The 16,693-nt window shown below is 35.0% G+C and overlaps 2 protein-coding genes across 5 annotated transcripts; both read right to left on the reverse strand.

Annotated features, from left to right (window-relative positions):
* Window positions 1-1,042: 1,042 nt before the first annotated feature.
* LOC11420251 (disease resistance protein RUN1) lies at window positions 1,043-6,998 on the reverse strand. Of its 3 annotated transcripts, XM_039831600.1 has the most exons (5): window positions 6,378-6,463; window positions 5,989-6,138; window positions 4,475-5,579; window positions 3,993-4,265; window positions 1,043-3,880 (listed from the first exon to the last, which is right to left on the reverse strand). In XM_039831600.1, exons 3-5 carry the CDS (start codon window positions 5,468-5,470, stop codon window positions 2,675-2,677), a joined length of 2,475 nt encoding a protein of 824 aa, XP_039687534.1. In that variant the 5' UTR covers window positions 5,471-5,579; window positions 5,989-6,138; window positions 6,378-6,463; the 3' UTR covers window positions 1,043-2,674. The 3 variants fall into 3 exon arrangements, with proteins under 3 accessions (XP_039687534.1, XP_024635667.1, XP_039687533.1); XM_024779899.2 differs by lacking the exon at window positions 5,989-6,138 and having other exon boundaries at window positions 6,378-6,998; XM_039831599.1 differs by having other exon boundaries at window positions 4,475-6,138.
* A 2,304-nt stretch (window positions 6,999-9,302) lies between these two features.
* Window positions 9,303-13,331, reverse strand: LOC11412708 (disease resistance protein RPV1). 2 transcript variants are annotated; one of them, XR_003010532.2, is made up of 3 exons: window positions 12,703-13,331; window positions 11,073-12,180; window positions 9,303-10,836 (listed from the first exon to the last, which is right to left on the reverse strand). XR_003010532.2 is itself a non-coding variant. In XM_024779900.2 (2 exons), the coding sequence occupies exons 1-2, from the start codon at window positions 13,188-13,190 to the stop codon at window positions 11,388-11,390; spliced, it is 1,281 nt and encodes a 426-aa protein (XP_024635668.1). In that variant the 5' UTR covers window positions 13,191-13,331; the 3' UTR covers window positions 10,853-11,387. The 2 variants fall into 2 exon arrangements, 1 of the variants encoding a protein (XP_024635668.1); XM_024779900.2 differs by lacking the exon at window positions 9,303-10,836 and having other exon boundaries at window positions 10,853-12,180.
* Window positions 13,332-16,693: the final 3,362 nt, after the last annotated feature.

The raw sequence follows: 16,693 nt of genomic DNA on the forward strand, positions 1-16,693 counted from the left end.
CTGGCAGCTACTGAGAGTGATTAGAATTTTGGTGTGTCTCCTGCTGCTTGGATTCGTACAGCTCTGTTGGTGTGTTCTCAGGGGCTGTTTTTGATGCTTGGATATGCTTGGCTGGGAATAGTGGATTTTTGCATTTTGACAGTTTCCATTAGGGACTGTTTTTAGTTGTTCATTTCTAGCTCTGTTCCTTAATTGTATATGTTAGCATCATGTGTAGCTTTTGGGCTTCTTAGTGTGGAGTTGTATTTTTTGTTGGGAGTATCTATAGGTGTTCCGTATAAATGCGGCACCTTGATTTGTTCCGGTTTTCTTTGTTTTATCCGCGAGCAGTACCGTTTTAGTACATCTCATCGTGAATAATATTAGTTGATTCAAAAAAAAATATATATATATTATGTACTCTTAGTTTCAATTTAGTGAATTGTGTGTATGCTTTGGTCATAGCATTAATTGTAAAGTGCAGTTATAAAAGTGGACTGATGTAGCAAAATAGTGTAAACTAGTTAGTAATTTTGCACTAACAATTCAAATCCTTTATATACATAAATTAATTGTGCAATATTGTAAAGATAGGCTAAGCAACCTTTATTTTGTAACAGACTGGTGTTGTTTCAGCACACAGTCCTAACTCCTAACCAACTTTGGAGTAACCAATTTTGTTTTCCTGAAAGTCCAAACAAAGCCCCTACAACCATCCTAATTCAACCAAAGTCCAAAGGTAGTGATGATGCTAACATATACAACAAAGTAACAGAGGATCCCAGCCACAAGCACAGCCGCATAAAGGCACAACAAAGCACCAAAACTCTCTAAAACCCAGCCTAGTATATCCCAGCCTCAAAACCAGCCCCCAAGTTATGGATACTGTGCACAAAAATCACAAACAGCAAACCAAAACCAGTCGCGCAAAAAACACAAACACAAACTTGTTATATTAGTATACCATTATTCTACAATTGATTCAAAACAGCACCAATACCATTGTTTTCAATCAAGAGTAACCATTGTTATGAAGAAATAATGAGAAAGCATAATACTAACCAAAAAAAAATGATTTCATTGATGGATAAAACTTAATTTCATATACACATTGAGATCCAAATTACATGACAGCGACTTAATCTAATATACATGTAATAAAAAATGAATTAATTGAATACACATAACAAGATCTAAGCCTTCTTTAGAGACTTTCCTTCCCAATAGCAGCTGTCCAGTCTTCTTGTTCAAAATCCTTCAAACAGATCCAACCTTCCTGCAACCCTTGACACACCAAAAATCATCTTGATAAGCCAAAAATCTTATTCACCAAAACAACATGGATTCAATCGAATACGAGAATGAGAAGGAGGGATGTGAATAGCCGGCGGCCTGTGATAAATTGATGTTCAACAGTGTGGTGGAGGGTGGTGGTTGATGGTTATGGCGGCGGACGGCGAAGAAAACCGGTGGTGGGTTCTGGATCGCGTTTGCTGGAAGGGAGAAAGAACATGTTTTTCTGCATCGCGTTTTTTTTATTTCATTTAAACTTGTTTTTTGTTTTTTTTATTATTTTAATAAGCCTTGACACGTGTCAAAATATGATTGGTCCTATGGCACACTGAAGTTTCCCCTAATGTTTAGAGTAGATTTAATGCAGATTTTATGTTCAATCTTACAAGCAAGCTTATGGTTTGACTCTATATATTTGTTAAGTATGATACAACTTAATGTATCAAAGTATCTCAACTTTTTTACTTTGTTCTCAAAACTTTATCGTCTTCTCTAATTTTCTGGTTTTTCTTCTTTCTTGTCCACCATTTTCACCTTTAGGTCCTTTTTTCTACAAAAATCTTAGACTCCAACCGTTATTGCTTTGGAAGACAAGTTCTTGAAGTTCTCTTCTTCTAAGATTTGAGAATAGAGAGTCATAAAAAGGTTCCTTAGGAGTATTTTACTTCATTGATGTTACTGGAAAAGATCTTCCCTCATTTCGTTGGAAACAAACTCTTGATGATTTACACAAAACAGTTGGTGAGCTACCGTGCAATACAATTGTCCTTGTAGTATTAATGAATCTGCTAAAGGCAAGTAATGCTTCCAACAAAGCATGCAGATATGACTGAAATGTCAGATGGTAATGCATCAGCTAGCACTCCAAAATAACCATGCAAAATTGGTAAGATAATATTTAGATAACCATTGTTAACTCCCCTGAACTGAACATTTAGATATACACACATAAGTAAGATAATATTTTAAGAATTAAGAATACAAATACCAAAATTGGTTTCTACCTCCAATCATGAAGCACGTACAATAGACAAACTCTGACACGTCAAAGAGTTGGAGCAACAAACAACCCTTGAAATACTTCATTTCAGAAAGAAAAAAAAGATATAAAAATACATATCTCAGTTAGGATGACGAGGTATTGAGACAATTTAACTTCGTTCTCCTTACACAGTACACACTAACTACTCCAATCTGATAAATTCAACATAGCTTGAAATTTTGGTGTAAAACCTTTCAAGCATTCACACATTGGAACACCATTAATATTGTAGCCATCACAATCCTTCACACTCGTCCAAAGGACGAGAAACTGTAGGCTCCCAATTTTCTGTCATATCTTACAGTGGAAAACATTGTAAATTACCATGTGGTTCTAGCACAAATCAAGTAACATGCTCATTCAAATGAAATTAAAATGGAGTTGGATAAATTGTAATCTTTTAAGTCTTCTTTGCATCTCTTGAAATTTTTGTTCAGATGACAGAGGAAAATCAGGATTCTCAACTAAATTGAAATCATCCTCATTGCTTTCGCTGTAGACATGTATGACAGACGACTTGAGAATCCTCTTAGTGTTCCAGTCGCGGTCGTCCACGGCATTTTCAGAATGGCATTGCATGTGATGTTCAATCTCACATAAAATCTCCACATGGTTCCACTCATTCTCTGAGAATATACCCTCCTTATTGCATTGTAGATCACAACAAAGCTTTTGGTGCATCTTTCTTTTTGTATAATATATGTATTCACATGAAGTAGAGAGTTGCTTAGTGCCATTGATGAGTACATTCAACTTGAAATCCAGCACCACGTTGTGTAACAGCTCTCCAGTTTCACAAAAACAGCATAGAGCAATTCTGGGGAATTTTTTTCGAAACCAAAACTGCACTGGCGATTTGTTGCTTCTAACCTTATCCATAATTACTCTCCCACTATGAATCGGGTGACAAAAGAGACGATAACCAATATTTTTGAGTTTATGCCCGTCTTGATTCCACGAAGGACTACATACTTCTATGACATTGTTGGAACTCACATTAAGAGAATACACATTAAGGAAGGACTTCCCGTATTCATTATAAACACACATGGCATTTGTAGACACTTTTGGACTCACTTTTTCTGCATAATTTGATGATCGAACTGCCCTACGATGATGCGATATTACTATCTCAACTTTTGGCAATACGTAGCTTGGTATCTGAATCATCCTTTGGCAGCTCCTCAAGAACAAACGTTTGAGCCCAACAAGATTTCCAATTGTGACAGGCAATTGGTATAGGTTAGTCCCATCTAAATAAACATCTTTTATATTCTCCATCACTCCTAGTACTTCTGGGAAGCTCTCAAGACGCGAGCAACCTGTAAGATCTAATGTCTCTAGAGATGGCAAGTTCATGCAGGGAACCAAACTTTGTAGTTGGATGCATCTTTTAGCGCTTAATAACACAAGCTTGTCGAGAAACCCAACTGAATCATGGATTCTAAATAAATTAGTGCAGTAATCAAGACATAATGACCCCAAATTTGGTACTCTAGATAAGCTAGGTATTTCAGTTAGGAACTTGCAGTCTTCAAAATCAAGAAAAATCAATGTCTCGAAAACCTAAACACAAAAAATAGACAATCAAATTATTGGGTTTCAACTGGACATAAATATTAGTTTTAGGCCATCAAAACATGTTCAGGTATTACTTTTGTGTGAAAAGAATACTTACATTGAGTAATTTGAACCGTTTAAGGCAACTTTCACGCAGGCTAAGTAATACAAGATTTTTGGGATTAAAATCAGATGGTAAGGAGGATGATTCATGTCCACTCCAATCAAGCACTCTCAAACTATTTGGAAGAATTTGAGGACCTCTGGAAAATCGTGCGTTTCTAATTATTAGAATTCTCAAGTTCTTCATCTGCCCGAAGGCTTTTCCACACCATTTCACTTTCCTGTCTTTGCACAAGTTGGCGATTATGACTTCAATTGTATCAGTTCCCTGTGAATTTCAAATAACAAATCAAACACAAATTAAATGTTGAGAATTAATCTTCTACTTATTGTGTTGTATTCAAAAACTTCTAAATTATAAAGTCCTTTTCTGCTAGTAGTAATAAACTTCATTAAACGTTTGTACATGAAAATTGAAAACTAACAATCCTATAAACTAATATTAATCAAAATGTATAAATATTCTCACTGTCATACCTTGTTCTCTTCCAAAACATGAACAATGTCATCACTAAACCATAATCTACTGCGTCTTCCAGGCTCTAATGTTGATTCCTGCCTCACAATTTCTCTGCCCATGCCTTGAATCAAGTCATGCATTCTCACACAACTATTGGCATCAATTTTAATCAGAGATTTGTCAGTTAGCACTTGTATGCCATCATCCGCATGAAAACCATGTAAGTATAGTATTTCTTTGACATAGCCTATTTTATAAGAATTGAAGAAACAAGCGATGTCTAGAAAAATACCCTTCTCATCTTCATCCAAATCATCATAGCTAACTTTAAGAGTTTCATGGATGTCTTTACGAAGGACTCTTTCATATTTATCTAGCAAAGATTTCCATACATCTAAACTTTTACCAAACAAGTGAGAACCTATCACCTCCAAAGCCAAGGGAAGACCATGACAATAAGATACTGCGCGTTTTGCAATATCCACATAACATGGATCAATTTTTTTATTTTTAAATGCATGCCAACTAAATAATTCAAAAGCCTTTTCATTGTTTAGCTCTTTAACCTTGTACACTTTCACAATCCCATGAGTTGCCAGCAAATGCTTGTCTCTTGTAGTGATGATTATCTTGGTGCCAAGTCCAAACCAATCATGTCCTCCTGCAAGTGCCCGTAAATGCTCCACTTTGTCCACATCATCAAGAATCAAAAGGACTTTCTTTCTTTGAAGCCTTCTTTTAATTATTGAAATTCCTCTATAAACATCTCCCACTTTAATATCTTTCTCGCCAAGTATTTCAGAAAGTAGTGTTTCTTGGAGATGAGCTAGACCATGATTAATCGCCCTCTCTCTTATGCCAGCAAGAAAACACACACTTTCAAATTGGTCAGCGATCAAGTTATGCACAGCACGAGCAGTTGTTGATTTGCCTATTCCGCCGATTCCATAAATGCCTACCATGTTTGTTCTCTCATCAGACCCAAGTCCTAGTAGAGATGTCACTTCTAACATCCGAGACTCCAACCCAACTGGGTAGTTAGCAACATGGAAAGGAATACAGCTGCTCTTTATAGAAACCTCTTCAACTATCTTTCCAATAAACTTATATTCTGATTCAGACCTGCACATACATGTAAATTGAAACAGAGTCGTTGAATGTGCTTCAACCAAAAACTAATCATATAGCAAATAATTACTTCACAATATTTCCTTTAACTAGATTTATATAATCCATTCGAGATTGCACGAATGTCAGGAAAAATAATGGAAAACAGATGTGTGAAATTTTACCATGTGTCATTAGGGAAAAACTTTTCTTAGAATGAATATGTTAGGACAAAAGGTATGGTTCTAAAGATAATACAGACAAACAGCGCTAGCAATTGATCACAGAGTTCGGTCAATCGTGCCTATATCTCTGATAGCAGAGTGGTTATTGTATTTTTTTCGATTAATGAATGTTTTACAAAAATATAACACATCAAATGACTAATTGAGAAAAATTAAACTAGACCAAACTTGTGCCGTACTTAGGCTTGCAGAGTACAATGTTATGTTTCACCGCTGCGTACAATCCATTTTATAGGAACGACTCAACTGACGAATGAGTGAAGCTCAAAGGACACACACTCTTGCTCCACTGCACTCGAGCTATTGTAAGTTTCGTAACACTGACATTTCTGATCGAACACCACATCAGACACATATGCATCAATGTTGGTCGGCTCATAGCTTATAAAAAAATAAGACTCATGCTCAACATAATAGAACAAATATATATATATATATATATATATATATATATATATATATATATATATTAATTATCTCAGGTGTTGGAAAACAAAAACAAAAAAATGGGTAATTGGAAAAACAGAGAAATTAATATAAAAGGATAGTTTGAAATTGAAGTAAATACCCCGGTTTGAAATGCCATCCAGACATATTAGCAGCTTGACGTAAAGCATCCCTCCATTTCTGCACCTTATCTTCCTCATCTCCAAACCTCATCTCATGTTTTGCAAAAGCTTCAGCATAAGTTCCGGTTAGGTTTCGAATTTGGGATGGATCTACATCATAAAAAATCGGTAAAAATATCCGTCCTTGTGATTTGGAACACCCAAGAATAGTAACAAGTTCAGTCAAACAGAAAGTTGAAGATGCATAGTTAGTGGAAAAAACAACAATGAAAATTCTGGATTCTTTGATGGCTTGAAGAAGAGTAGGTGTAATTTCTTCTCCTTTTTGTATTTCTTCATCATCAAAGAATGTTCGTATACCTCTTTGATTGAGAGAATTGTAGAGGTTACCAGTGAAGTTGTTTCTTGTGTCAATGCCTCTAAAACTGAGAAAGACATCATAAGTCCATTCACATGTGAAGGAAGCTAAAGAAGGAAGTGTCACTGCCATTAATGATACTAATTAAACAACTAAACTAGGAATGAAGAGTCAACTTCCTTTTTCTCCAAATCTCTGTTTAGATTAGTGAAGAAAGGTCAGTGTCATTGTTCCTTGTTTAATCTTGAATTTGGCTACACGTTAACTAATAAAATGAATATCTATTCCCATCGTGTTTGGGAAGAGGGAGTTAAAAAATATTTCCACCAATAAATTATTCCTAGGAATCCAATATAGCCAACTCACGTTCAAGGGAGGAAATATTTAATTCCTGCAGGGTGAGAATGTGAGAGAGAGTTCACATTCCATCAGGTTTGCCCACACATGGGTGTCAAATGGGTGTACCGGAGGAAAATGATTGTTGGCATGAAACCAACAAACACAACAATCTGACTATAGCACCACATACATATGTAACACCACATTTAATTCTCACTCCCATGTATGACAGTTGCTTTTCTGGTATATAAAACTTCCTAAAAACACAATTAAATGACGTTTTTGCCCATGATAGTTAACTACCGCTGAATTGATCCGGCCGTAGTTAACTACCGCTGTATACCAACACAGCTTAAAAAAAAAAACTCTAACGGTAGTTAACTACCATGGATTATGAAACAATAACAGTGCTGCATACCGTGAATGATTCTTTCTCTTAATTCTCCAAATACTCGATTTACCAATTGTACTATGTACGCTAATACACCCTCCGGTCACAAATATAAGCAAAAAATTCGTATTTTAGATTCATTCAATAAATGATGTATGTTGTTTACAATAAAGACCACATGCATTTTTGCTTATATTTGTGACCGGAGGGTGTAGTGCTCAGACAATAATCAACGTAGAGTTTCTATACTGGATCCCATCAATGTAAGCTTCAACTTCAACTTACCTGCATTTACTACTTTTTCACTAAATAAGCACTTACAGTACTGCTTAGTAAAGTGTATTCCACCTTGATGCTTGTATTATGCGAATTAAATGCCTATTTAACTAGGAAATAGGAATAATCAAGGCAGACACATGTGTGGGAAGTGTGCTGCTTGCTGATGCATCTTCTAATACAAATCCCTATTGTTTCATACTCCACGGTAGTTAACTATCATTGGAGTTTTTTTTTAATCTTTCTTTTAAGCTGTGTTGGTATATAGCGGTAGTTAACTACCGCCGGATCAATTCTGCGGTAGTTAACTATCATGGGGCAAAAACGTCATTTACTTGTGTTTTTAAGGATGTTTTAATTGTCAAAAAACAATTTTCCCCATGTATTGTATGTCTGACATTGGGCTTCGTGTGTATATTAGGGGATGTCTATTACTTTTTCCACCCTATTTTATTCTCACGTGTCCTACAAAAAAGACCAAAATGTTCTTCGGATTATGTAATCCAGAAAAATATGAGATACAATGTGGATTACGTAATCCGAACTAAGGGTGGCAAAAAAATCTGTGTCCATGGGTATCCGTGGATAAAATCTGTCATGGGTACGGGGCGGGTAGCTAAATGGGTATCCGTGGGTATAATAAACGAATATTTAGCTAAATGGGTATCATATATAGCCATGAATGATACTAATTAAACCACTGCACTAGGAGTGAAAAATTAACACCCTTAATCTCCAAATCTCAGTTTAGACTATAGAAGAAAGGTCAACGTGGCAAACAAACTGCAAGTGTTATCCTTCCTTGTTGACTTATAAAATGAATATCTATTCCAACTTAACCATGGAGAATCAACAAGAACAATAACCATAAAAATGTTACGACAACGTTGTTAATTCCCCTAAACATTTAGTTTTACACACATAAGTGAGACCATATATTATGAATACAAATACCAAAATTGATTGCTACCTCAGGAAATGTAATCTTCTAACAAAGTGATTAAGCATCTGGGAAAAAATATCTAAGCTTCTAGAACTATTCTTTGCTAACTATGAAATAGCTGAGTCAATCCCACAGCTTTCTTCACGTGTTTTAATATCCATGTGACTACTGAGTTTCTCCTCACTCGAACAGGCCTCTAGCCTCACACATGCTTAATCTGGTTAGACCCAATTTCCCTAGAATAGCTTAGAACCTCTGGTAGTGTCATGTGTTGAATCCACATCAAACGTGCCTTGATATGCAAGTAAATGAAGTAATGCATGTTCCAATCTACAAGGTTTGGAGAAGATGACCCATAGTCATTCCTTTATTTCCCGCATCTCTTGAAATTTATCTTCAGTTGACGGAAGACAATAAGAATTGCCACATAAGTGGTAACCATCCTCTTCGTTTTCTAAGTAGACATATATGAAAGAATTCTTTAGAATATTCTTAGTGGTCCAGTACTGGTAGGCCATTAACCTTTTAGAATCACATGGAATGAGATGTTCTATCTCACAAAAAATCTCTACGAAGTTCCACTCATTCTCTGAAAATACACCCTCCACTCTGCACTGTAGATCACAACAAAGAATTTGGCCCGTCTCTCTTTCTGCATAAAATATGTAGACACATGAAGAAGTAAGGTGCTTAGTACCATTAACGAGTACATTGAACTTAAAATCCAACACCATGTTGTCCAAATGCTTTTGAGGTCGTACATCACACCATAGAGCTATCTCGGGGAATTTTTTTCGGAACCAAAAACACACTGATGATTTATTATGTCTAAGCTCACCCCAACATATTCTCTCTGGTGAAAGATCGAGATAAGATTCACGCCGAGGACTACATACTTCTATGACATCATTGGAGGTTTTATTACGAGAATACACATTAAGGAAGGACTTCCCACATTCATTATAAACCCGCATTGCATTTTCAAACACTTTTGGATACAATTTTTCTTCATTTTCAGATGATCGAAATCCCCTGCAACCATAAGATGTTATTATCTCAAATTTTGGCAATATGTAGCTTGGTAGCTGAATCATCCTTTTGCATTCCCTCAAGAACAAACGTTGCAGCCCAACAAGATTTCAATTGTAAAAGGCAACTGGTATAGGTCCATCTCATCTAAATAAACATCTTTTACATATAAGAACAGTGGTTTATATTATTTTTGAATGAATTACAATTGTGAGAATAATCTCTATTAATAGATAGAGAGTGAACCGAGTGCATTCATGCACTATGCTACAATCAGGGAAATATACAATACTACATAAATACATATAATACAATTACTATAATTACATGATTTGTTTTGTTGTCTCATTGACTTTTGAGCTGTAACAGTTCCATGCTTTGATTTGTTGTGGTATGACTTTTGCTCCTCATTAATTCTTTATTATTTCATATTAATTCTCCTATATTACATTCTCCATCATTCCTAGTACTTCTGGGAAGCTCTCAAGATGCGAGCAACCTCTAAGATCTAAAGTCTCTAGAGATGGCAAGTTCATGTAGGGAACCAAATTTCTAGTCAGGTGCATCCTTGAGCACTTAATAATACAAGCCTGTCAAGAAACCCAACTGAATCATGGACTCTAATTAAATTAGTGCAGTAATCAAGACACAATGCCCCCAAATTTGGTACTCTAGATAAGCTAGGTACTTCAATTAGGAACTTGCAGCCTTCAAAATCCAGAAGGCTCAACCTCTCAAACACCTAAAAAAAGTAGATGCCTCGAATGTTTAGGATACAACTGGAAATATATTAGTTTAAGGCCAACAGAAAATGTTCAAGACATGATTATTTATTTTCTTTTTAAAAGAATACATGCCTTGAGTGATTGGAACCATTTAAGGCGACTTTCATGCAGGTTAAGTATAGCAAGATTCCTGGGATTAAACTCAGATGGTAAGGAGGAGGATGGATATCCACTCCAATCAAGAACTTTCAAGCAATTTGGAAGAATTTGAGGACTGTTGGAAAATCGGGCATTTCTTATTATAAGAATTTTCAAGTTCTTCATCTGCCCAAAGGCTCCACACCATTTCACTTTCTTTGCGCAAGTCGGCGATTATGACTTCAACTGTATCAGTTCCCTTTCAATTCAAAATCACAATCCAAACACAAATTAAAGGTTGAGAATTTGTGATCTATATATTTGATTGTATACACAAATGTCAAAATCATAATGTCTTTTTCTTCAAGTAAATAAATTTCATCAAATATATGCAGTTGAGAATGGAAAACTAACAATCCTAGAAACTAACTAATACGTATTAATCAAAACGCATAAATATAAGAAAGCACAGAGGGGATATGCTAACTAGCATACCTTATTTTCTTTCAAAACATGAACAATGCATGTCATCACTAAACCATAATCTACTGCGTCTCTCAGGTTCCAACGTTGATTCCTGCCTTACGATTTCTCTCCCCATGTCTTGAATCAAGTCATGCATTCTCACACAACCATTGGTATCAATTTTCATGAGAGATTTGTCAGTTAGCTCTTGTATGCCATCTTCTGCATGAAAACCATGTAAGTATAGTATTTCTTTAACATAGCCTATTTCAAAAGAATTGAAGAAACAAGCTATGTCTAGAAAAATGCCCTTCTCATCTTCTTCCAAATCATCATAGCTAACTTTCAGAATTTCATGGATATCTTTAGAAGGACTCTTTCATATTTGTCTAATGAGGATTTCCATACAGCTAAACTTTTTCCAAACAATTGAGATCCTATTACCTCCAAAGCCAAGGGAAGACCCTGACAATAAGATACTGCACGTTTTGCGATATCCAGATGACCTGGATAATTTTTTTTATTTTTAAATGCATGCCAACTAAACAACTCCAGGGCCTTTTCATTTTTTAGCTGTTTAACCTCATATACTTTCACAATCCCATTACTGGCCAACAAATGCTTGTCTCTTGTAGTGACTATGATCTTGCTTCCGGAGCCATACCAATCATCTCCTCCTACAAATGCCTGTAACTGCTTACCTTTGTCGACATTATCAAGAATCAAAAGGACTTTCTTTCTTTGAAGCCTCCTTTTAATTATCGACATTCCTCTGTAAACATCTCCTACTTTAATATCCTTCTCCCCCAATATATCAGAAAGTAGTGCTTCTTGGAGCCGTGCAAGATCATGATTAATTTCCCTCTTTCTTAAGTCATCGAGAAAACACACACCTTCAAACTGATCAGCAATCAAGTTATGCACAGCACGAGCAGTTGTTGATTTGCCTATTCCGCCGATTCCATAAATGCCTACCATGTTGACTTTCTCATTCGAGTCAAGTCCAAGGAGAGATATCACTTCTAATATTTGAGACTCCAAGCCAACAGGGTTCTTTGCAACATGTAAAGGAATGCGGTTGATCTTTACAGAGACTGCTTTAACTATCTTTTCAATAAATTTATATTCTAATTCATACCTGCACATTACAGAAGTAGTACATGTAAAATGAAAGAGAATCAATGAATGTCCTTAGTTTAACTTAATCACTTGAACAAAAATTAATTGCATATAAATTATTACATCTTTGCTATATTTTGGGCATCCAGATTTATATGTTCACCAGTAAAGACATAGCGCAAGATTCCACGAATATGAGAAAAAATAACAAAAAAAGAGATATGTTTTGTCATGTATCGTTAGGGAAAAACTTTTCCTAGAATGAACATGTTAGGACAAAAAATCGGGTTCTAAAGAAAATAAGAGCACACAAGAATACAATGAATTGATCACGGAGTTCGGACAATTGTGTCTAAGTCTCTGAAAATAGAGTGGTTGCAGTCTTTTTTCGACTGAGCAATACTTATAGAATAAATTATAATGTTTAGATACTAAGATACAATTTATAAGTGAACATGAGTCATACTTAACATTCATAGAATAGATAAATAGATAATTTCAATTATCTTATGTGAAGGGATGGTGTGAATGAAGTACATACCCTGGTTTGAAATGCCATCCAGACATATTAGCAGCTTGATGTAAAGCATCTCTCCATTTCTGCATCTTATGCTTGTCATCTCCAAACCTCTCCTCGTGTTTTTTGAAAGCCTCGGCATAAGTTCCAGTCAGGTATCGAATTTGAGATGGATCCACATCATAAAACACCGGCGAAAATAACCTTCCTTGTGACATGGAGCACTCAAGGATGGTGACAAGTTCAGTCAAACAAAACGTTGAAGATGCATAGTTAGGTGAGAAAATAGCAATGAAAATCCTAGATTCTTCAATGGCTTGAAGAAGAGTAGGTGTGATTTCTTCTCCTTTTTGAATTTCTTCATCATCCATAAAAGTTTGTATACCTCTTTGATTTTGTAGAGAGTTGTAGAGATTACCAGTGAAGTTGTTTCGGGTATCTTTGCCTCTAAAATTGAGGAAAACATCATAAGTCCAGTCACAAGTGAAGGAAGACAGAGAAGGTAGTGCCATGAACGGTACTAGAGAATTAATTAGGAATTAAGAATTAACTAATTAACTTTTTTTCTCCTCCTTGATTTCTGATCTAAATGTTCCCTTTTTTCAAATAAAGAAGAAAAATATCTAAGATGGGATGAGACAAACGAGCTGCAGGAGTAGTAATATAGTATCCTTATGAAAATGAACATTTCTTGACCAAAGACATTAAACTCAAATGTCGTTGTAATAGATCCTTATAATATTTGTAAATATTACTCCCTCCGTCCCAAATTGTATGTCGCTTTAGGGAAAAAATTTGTCCAAATTATATGTCGTTTTACAATACCAATGCAACATTAATGTTATTTTTCCTATTATAACCTTAACTATTTATTACTCTCTTCTTTCAATTCTTTCATTTATCTTTCTCATATTATTTATTAAGGATAATTTTGTAAAATAATTCATAATATCTCTTTTCCACACAATATTAATTGTATTTCTTAATATGTGTGAAATGCCCAAAACGTCATACAATTTGGGACGGATGGAGTAATAATTTTTTTTTTCTTACAAAAGCAAAATTAACTCGTATCATTAATAAGGAAGGGTTCAATACAAAAAGAAAGAAACTCAAATATGGTGACTAGCCCATGGCTGCTCTAGGTAAAGAGTGAGCAATCATATTCGTTTGTCGCCGAATAAACTTCACCTCGAAGTTGAAAAGTAGATTTTAAACGGTAAATGTAAAAATATTTTTTTTTAGGGGTAAATGTAAAAATATTAGTATGTATTGTTTGTTTGGTTAATATTTCTCTCCTTTATTAAAATTTGAATAAGTCACTTAATTTATTTAACACATGGCCGTTAATATTTTTCTCCTTTATTAAAATTGAGTAAGTCTCTTAATTTATTTATTTTTTGTGGTAGCCGGGGTTCGAATCCTAGAACATGTATATATTATGAATTGTCCATATCAGTCTGAACTAAGCTCGCGAGGATGTCTCTTAATTTATTTAGTCGATGGTTCCAATCGTTGAATTTAGGAGTGTTTAAATTAAAAAGGAAAAAAAAATTATGAATCAAATAGCAATGAAATCGAGGGGGAGGTTCCTCGATGCTTCTAATTTCCGTTTCTTGAATTTCATTTTTCAATTGTAATTGTTTTCTATTCGATTAATGATATCGAATCAATTATTTGTTAGGTTCTATATTGATCTTTTCATGCCTTTGAATATCTGGCTGTGGAACTATATGAAATTTTCTGATGGGAGAGATCCAATGAAAATATATCCACGCCTTCAATTATCTTCTTTGTCTTCAACGAAAATCTCTATTCCGAACATTAATTTAACTTTGTGGAGTCAAATACTCAGAATGATTATCTTCATTTTCGTATCTAAGATAATTTGGGTCCTTTATTGTACAAAAGAAAAGTGAATTAAGTTGTATAAAATAAAAAAGGGAATTGAGGTATCAAATTACATGTGTTGTGAAATTTCCATTTCCAGTTATTGACAATCCTTGCATCCAAAAACAAGATTCACAATACATAAAATAGAGAGGAAAATCATACAAAGAAATATTGTGAATTCGATGAAAACTCACACCAATAACAAACTTCATGTGTGAAGTAAGGAATAATCAAGTAACCAAAACAAAGTGTAAGGAACAATTATAAACACAAGCAAAAGTAGAAAACAACGAGAGAGAAAGGAAAAGAGAACACAAAGAATTTGTTGACCCAGTTCGGTCCAAATTGACCTAGTCTGCGGGAGAGAGCAGTCATCCGTTTCATTATATGATGAGTAACCTTACAAAAGATATATAAATGGGTTACAAGAATAAGTCTCCCGCCTAATTCTACCAAAAGTCCCAATCTCTTCCCGTAACCAAGAGACTCAATCCTAATAGTGTTTCCCAAGGCGAATCAACCCTCAAACCCTAGTGTTTGTTCCAAATAGACAAACTCTATACAAACTCTAGTTTTGTTGTTGCATTTCTAAACCCTTGTTTCAGCCCTCTCTATCTCAAGGTTTACACCGATACAATGTCTATATTTATAGTAAAAGAATCTTCAATAAACTTGGAACAAATCTAGGCCGTAAAATATGTTTTTGTTTTATTTCACCGTGCTCACAAAATCGGCCACCGTGCTCACCAAATCGGCCATCGATAAATGTCGAACCAGAAGCTCAAATAAAACAGGTCAAAATCGGCCACCGTGCTCTGAAAATCAGCCACCGATTTTCAGCTTCCAAAATTCCAATTTCTTCAATTTTAAGGCACTTTCACAACAAGAAAAAAAAAAAAAAAAACATTTAAGAGGGGAATCTTGACCACAATAGAAGAAACAAACGGGATTCTTGAATGCCAGTTTAGAAACTTATGGTAAAATAAAGGTAAAAGAACCCCGACAACACTCATCATTTGTGAGATATATTTCCAAAGTGTAGAACTTACATGGATTTACCCAATAAGTTCAAAACACTACTTTAAATAAAAATAATATTTGTACAACTATTTTGAAACACTTTATGTCTCATACTCTTATTTTGTACTTGCTGAGTCTTCCTCTCTCTATTGTTTTTTACTATTAAGAAGAGGGAAGATCGTCTCAAAAATTGTTAAAATGGTTGTACAAATATCATTGCTCAATTTTAATCCTTGTGTCTCGTTCATTTTAAAGAAAGTACTACTTCACTCAATATTAACACCCATCTATTTGCAGTCTCATCTGCAAAAGGAGAGCAATCCTTCCAACAACGCATACAGATATGACTGAAATGGCAGATGGTAATGGATCAGCAGTCCAAAATAACCATTGGAGAATCAACAAGAACCATAAAAATATTATGGCTCCCCTAAACATTTAGTTTTACACACATAAGTGAGACCACATATTATGAATACAAATACCAAAATTGATTGCTACCTCCATAAATGGTGGACATACAATAGACAAACTCAGCAGACAAACTTGGGTGCTGCAGTTAGATACACTTTGTTAGATCATAGAGCAGATTTAAGAGTTTTTAACAACTTTAAGTATCTAAAAGAGGAGCAACAAAAATCACCTGAAATACATAATTTTGAAGAGAAAAAAAAAAGGATAAAATGACATCCAAAACTAAAGAGGGCACAGAATAACACTTAAGCCTTGGTCTCCTCAGCAGCGGTTTCAAAAGTCTCCCCGGGGACAAGATCTGGTACAGCATCATCATCATCCTCTTGTGCTGCAGTTGCATCAGCTCCTGCTTCAGGAGCCTGCTTCTGAAATTGCTCAGCTAACTTCTTCAGATTTTCCAAGTTATCTGGCCCTACATTTTTCCAACAAAAAAAAAATATATAAGATTATAATACAACTTAGATAAGATATCAATCACATACCTAATTGGTGAATGATGTTGGGGAGAATATCCTGCAACTCTACAAAAGGGAAAATTTATACAAGTGAAAATGTCAGTCCAGCATGAAATCAGATCAAAATCAAAAGGATCACTAATGTCAAGTCTCACTCGAAATGAGGAAAACAA

The sequence above is a fragment of the Medicago truncatula genome, chromosome 3 (genome assembly GCF_003473485.1).
Source record: "Medicago truncatula cultivar Jemalong A17 chromosome 3, MtrunA17r5.0-ANR, whole genome shotgun sequence".
In the NCBI taxonomy this organism is placed as follows: domain Eukaryota; kingdom Viridiplantae; phylum Streptophyta; class Magnoliopsida; order Fabales; family Fabaceae; genus Medicago; species Medicago truncatula.

Excerpts from the sequence above, each read along its gene's own strand:
- LOC11420251 (XM_024779899.2), bottom strand. The coding sequence starts at position 6,868 with ATGGCAGTGACACTTCCTTCTTTAGCTTCCTTCACATGTGAATGGACT. Across the intron at positions 4,266-4,474 it reads ATGTTTTGGAAGAGAACAAG|GGAACTGATACAATTGAAGT; the intron begins GTATGACAGTGA and ends TGAAATTCACAG. Across the intron at positions 3,881-3,992 it reads AACGGTTCAAATTACTCAAT|GTTTTCGAGACATTGATTTT; the intron begins GTAAGTATTCTT and ends TTTTGTGTTTAG.
- LOC11412708 (XM_024779900.2), bottom strand. The coding sequence starts at position 13,190 with ATGGCACTACCTTCTCTGTCTTCCTTCACTTGTGACTGGACTTATGAT. Across the intron at positions 12,181-12,702 it reads GGATGGCATTTCAAACCAGG|GTATGAATTAGAATATAAAT; the intron begins GTATGTACTTCA and ends TGTAATGTGCAG.